We start from the raw sequence: 5,240 nt of genomic DNA on the forward strand, positions 1-5,240 counted from the left end.
GAGCATTGCGTTGGGGGTTCGAATCCGGGGGAATACATGTTAGGAAAAATTGTTAGCATGAATGCAATGTAATTCACTTCGGATAAAATCGTCTGCTAAATGCATAAATTTATAAAGACAAAAGGGAAGTCGATATTGATGTGTTGACTTTGCTGCAGCCTGGAATTGAACTACTGGTTTCGTCTGGTCAGAGGAGAACTGGCCCCCCAACTGAGCCTGGTTTCTCCCAAGGTTTTTTTCTCCATTCTGTCACCGATGGAGTTTCGGTTCCTTGCTGCTGTCGCCTCTGGCTTGCTTAGTTGGGGTCACTTCATCTACAGCGATATCATTGACTTGATTGCAAATAAATGCACAGACACTATTTAACTGAACAGAGATGACATCACTGAATTCAATGATGAACTGCCTTAAGTATCATTTTGCATTATTGACACAATGTTTTCCAAATGAATGTTGTTGTATTTTACGCAATGTATTTTGTTTAAAGCACTATATAAATAAAGGTGATTGATTGATTGATTGATTGATTGATTGACAGATTATAACTGATTCTTCCTCTATGAATGTCATACAAATGACAGTATACTAAATATTACAAACCTAACATTAAAATATAGATTTAATTAAAATATTTTCATGCATTTTTAGTGTGTTAGGCATCCCTAAAGACATATTATTATTGTTTTGTCCATGTGTCTTTTTAACACTTTATAGACAGGTCCATTGAGAGAATAGAGAGGAAACAATAAGCAAAGGAAGAAAAGGGATCAGGAAATCACATGACACTTGAACTTGCATGTTAATGGTGCTTGCACTGTCAAGCATCACTATTCCTATTGATGATTTTTGATTTAAACAACCTCCTAACACTATATATTAAACTTCTCCGTCTAATTCATCCAGCCACAGAAAGTCTCGCACTTAGATTCTGTCTTGATGCATCAGATGTAAGGCTGGGAATACATAATAAAGACTGAAATTCCATTTGTAAACTTGATTTATAGGCATCGCATCTGCAGTCTACATCTCTCATTAATCACTTTGTCCACAAGTAGACCCTAGAAAACAGCGATCCAGATCAAATAAAGCTGTTAAGGACAGAGGACAGAGGTCACTGTTACCGCAGTTAAATGTGAAACCCAGAGGGCTCACCATACATCTAGATGCCATACCTTTGTTCAAACAATGAGGACAGTCCTAATACAAGGCCAACAGCAAGCTAACATAATATTACTGATTATGAGAATAAATGACGACAGTGCAAACTAAAATGAGTGTTCAGGACGACTGTCTCTAGGGTCTTGGTGGACACTTATGCATGTAAACATTTCCTGTTTTTATGCTTTAAAGAGTCTGGTTTATGTCACTAGCAGCACTCAACAACTGACCATGTTTGTTCATTAATTTGGCAGTGATGTATTTAATGAAGAGAGTGATCCAGTTATAGCAAAAAGGACTGAATCGGGGGTTAAGATTACAGCAGCCCACAAAGGAGTCATTACAGATATTTTTTTAATATACTATCTATCTATCTATCTATCTATCTATCTATCTATCTATCTATCTATCTATCTATCTGTCTATCTGTCTATCTGTCTGTCTGTCTGTCTGTCTGTCTATCTATTTATCATCTGTCGCATTTTTTTCTTTTAGTTTGTGATGCGTATTTTAATAATCTAGATTTGTTTTTGTTTTCTGTAAAGAACTTCTTTATGGAATGGAAAGATTCCTTGGATGTCAGAGCTCCTTCATGGAACCTATAGAAATGTGTCCTTAAAGATTTTGTAGAATACATATTTCATAATATCCCCATTAAGATGTTTTTTTTTTTTTAGATCAGTTCCAAATTTTAAATAAAAAATTATGTGCACGTCTTTTTGAAATTTCTTAATGTTTTTTTGACTTGGGAAGTCATGCAGGGTTTATTATTTCATGCATTGTCTCAGCTCTATCTCTTCTTTGACCAAAAAGTGCATCCATGCGAACAAATATCCAAAGAATGAATCACCAGGAATAATACAAAACATTCTGAGCAATCACAAACTTAATTTCACCAGTGTGTGTGTTTGTGTGTGTTTGTGTGCCTGTCGTCCAATGACGAACACATCAATCCCAGTGGGACTTTCTTCGTGACGTATTAACGCAAATCAAATCTGATTGTCTTCCTGTCTGATGGAAAGTATTCAGACATATAAAACGAGGCGAGGGTGAGACTATTCAAAGAGACACAAGACCGCGCAAAGGAACTTAAAACCCCACCTTTTCACTTTGGGAGGTTTTACTGGAGGTATTTCAGGACCCCGATCAGCGCGCGGATCACATCTCTATAGCCCATGTGAGTTCCTTTGATTGCATTTACTTAGTTAAACATTTACCATAGGCGCTTTTTACTTACGTGCATGTTGCATTCATTTAGACTAGTTTTATTTTACATTCACAACATATATAAACATAAATGGCACGGCATTTACATTAATTAATGTTCACAGATGAAACAGTATAAGTCATTTCTTCTTATTATTATAGTATTATAATAGAACACCGAAGTCTTGTAACGAAACAGGACAGGACTTCACTGAACGAAACTAATTTTAAAATGGTTTTAAGCAAAGCATAACCACTTTTAATTAATAAAACAGAAAGGTCTTCCATAAAAAAAACTCTTTATAATATATTCAAACACCGAAAACAGGTTGCATATTTGACTTAATTTTTCAAATCCATTAAAATGTCTTTAATATTGCATTCAAGATGTAAAATTCAGTTATGTTTGTCGTTTTATTTAGTGTGTAAAAACAGCATGTTTTCATGTATGCACAGGTGTAAAGCAATGCCCGTGAGGAACGGCTCTCAGCTTTTGCTCTTCATAACTCTCTCCAGTGTTTTATATGCCCGGACCTTAAGTTTACCCTTCGCCTCCATGAGGTAAGAGTTCTATCTTCTTAAAGCACATGAATAAAACTTAATTCCTAACTCTTTTGTGATGCTTTAAAGCATTTTCTATATCGGAACATGCGCGCGTGTTTTTCGCTCCATTAGCTTGGTGCGCGCGCAGGTAAATCAACTCGACAAAAGCACAGAGAAACAAAGTTTTTTTTTTTTTTCGTCTAATTAGATAATTATGTAAATTATAATTTTGCCATGCTATATGATCCTACCAAGTCCATATAGGCTATACATAGTTTCTATTTTAAATGTAGTTTATAGATGCACAGTGTAGTTTTAAATTGATTTAACTACCTCCAAATGCTTAATGGATGGTTTGCTCTTATAGAAACATTTCTACACGTAATATACAGTATATGAGCTTTGAAAATGTTTGTTAATTAGCTTAACTATGTTTTGTTGTGTGTGTGTGTGTATGTGTGTGTGTGAGGGAGATTGTAGAAAAAAAAACTTTAAAGCCTTTATATGATTAAACCAAGCTGAGTTATAACAAATCTGATGAACGATAAGAGCAACTGTGTAATTCACACTGGATTCTGGAGAGTCACTTGGTTCTGTGTCTTTGTGCAGAGATACAAGACACGCAGACGGGCTCTTCACAAGCGGATACAGTAAACTTCTAGGACAGTTATCTGCCAGACGGTACCTGGAGTCATTGATCGGAAAGCGGGTCAGGTACAGATATCTTATTTTAAAGGCCATTTCCACAACATAATTCATAGCCCTGCTGAAACCAGCTTAAAGAAATCCTTCTAAACCATTAAACCAGACCAGAACAGCTTGAAGGTGAGCTAAAACCAGAAAACCACCTCCAACTATTTTAAGATCAGAGCTTCTATGAACTGAATTTGGTATAACTGGATTTATGTTTTGGTAATCATTCAATATAATCAAAGATTTTAGGTGCAAAGAGAGTTTTTGTCTTCTGTTAGTGGTGTGATTTTGCATCTATGACTCCGGATTGGAGTAAATAAAGTAAATCTGTTTTTGGTTTAAATAAACAAATAAACCATAAACAAATTATTAAAATGGCTTTAGGATTATATGCCAGCCATCGTGCGTTCTTACACCAAGTTCAATACATCTGTTTCCCAAATAGATAACCATCACAAGGTAAATGCATGAATGTAAACTGTAAATTCATGACTGACATATTTCTTTATATTATTTTAGTGATGATTTGATGGAAGACCAGGCACCGATGAAGCGTCATTCAGACGCAATATTCACAGACAACTACAGCCGCTTTCGCAAGCAGATGGCAGTGAAGAAATATCTCAACTCCATTCTCACAGGAAAGAGAAGGTATTAAGCACCAGCATGTTATTGCTTTCGTGGGTTTTACCAAGCCTTTCAATCCAAGATGTTGCTAGTATAATGAAATACTCTGAACCAAAGAACATTTTCAATGATGTTAAGCAATAAAAAGGCTATTTTACTAGTGTTTTTCCTCTTTTCAGTCAAGAAGACCCACCCAGCCTGCAGGAGGAATCGACTGGAGGAGAGACCACGTATCGGGAGAGCTACGATGACGTCACTGTAGACCGACTTCTCAATCATATACCATTGGTACGTTAGACGGAGACATGCATATGACTTTGTTTTAATAAAAGTGCTTGCAAACTGGTAAATACAGTTCATTTTAATACTGATCTTTTCTCTTCTAGCCCCTCTGAGGTCGGTTTGAAGACAAGAAAACAACTCTTCGAGACCATCATAGGTTTTCCATTTACACAGTCTAGTATAGGACATCAACATACTACTAAAAGAACGTGTTGAAACCGAAAAATGTGGTTACCTATGACGTAAATGTTTGCACTGTACATTGAAAATAAACTTTGATGAGAGATGTTAGCTTGAAGATGTACATAGCGTGCTTTGGCCTTGGAAACCAAATTGCTTTGACATGTTTCCTGTAAATTGTAGAACAATAAATGCATTGAAACAAGCCCCGGACTGGTGAGAAGCGCATATTCGGACCTGAAGACTGCTGATTGGATCTCGAGTGATGAAGTAACACATGAAGTCAACGTGCATTTTGTAAATGAATTATTTGACGAACGTATTTCTGTTTCTTCTGTCTGAATTCTAACTCTAGAGGGATCGTTCGGGTCCGGGAGGGTCAGGGCATTGGATATCTTTATTTTTGCCATTCAAAGTATAATAAAAGTTTGAAGAGTCATGAAATGCTTGACTGCGCTCGACTTCAATGTTGCAAAACAAACTTTAGCCATGAATTGCAGGTGATTTATGGTCAGGTTCTACCTGTTTTCTTTGGTTTCACAGTAACGGGC

The 5,240-nt window shown here is 36.3% G+C and overlaps 1 protein-coding gene across 1 annotated transcript; it reads left to right on the top strand.

Annotated features, from left to right (window-relative positions):
* The first annotated feature begins 2,181 nt into the window (after positions 1 to 2,181).
* LOC113078508 (VIP peptides-like) lies at positions 2,182 to 4,894 on the top strand. The gene is made up of 6 exons (XM_026250807.1): positions 2,182 to 2,335; positions 2,821 to 2,925; positions 3,517 to 3,621; positions 4,120 to 4,251; positions 4,407 to 4,515; positions 4,614 to 4,894. Coding segments are annotated over exons 1-6 (462 nt in total). The 5' UTR covers positions 2,182 to 2,333; the 3' UTR covers positions 4,623 to 4,894.
* The last annotated feature ends 346 nt before the right edge of the window (positions 4,895 to 5,240 follow it).

The sequence above is a fragment of the Carassius auratus genome, unplaced genomic scaffold (genome assembly GCF_003368295.1).
Source record: "Carassius auratus strain Wakin unplaced genomic scaffold, ASM336829v1 scaf_tig00025916, whole genome shotgun sequence".
NCBI lineage: Eukaryota > Metazoa > Chordata > Actinopteri > Cypriniformes > Cyprinidae > Carassius > Carassius auratus.

Bases quoted from the DNA above. Each gene is read 5' to 3' on its own strand.
- LOC113078508 (XM_026250807.1), top strand. The intron at 2,926-3,516 runs GTAAGAGTTCTA...GTCTTTGTGCAG, and splicing joins TTACCCTTCGCCTCCATGAG to AGATACAAGACACGCAGACG. The intron at 3,622-4,119 runs GTACAGATATCT...ATATTATTTTAG, and splicing joins TTGATCGGAAAGCGGGTCAG to TGATGATTTGATGGAAGACC.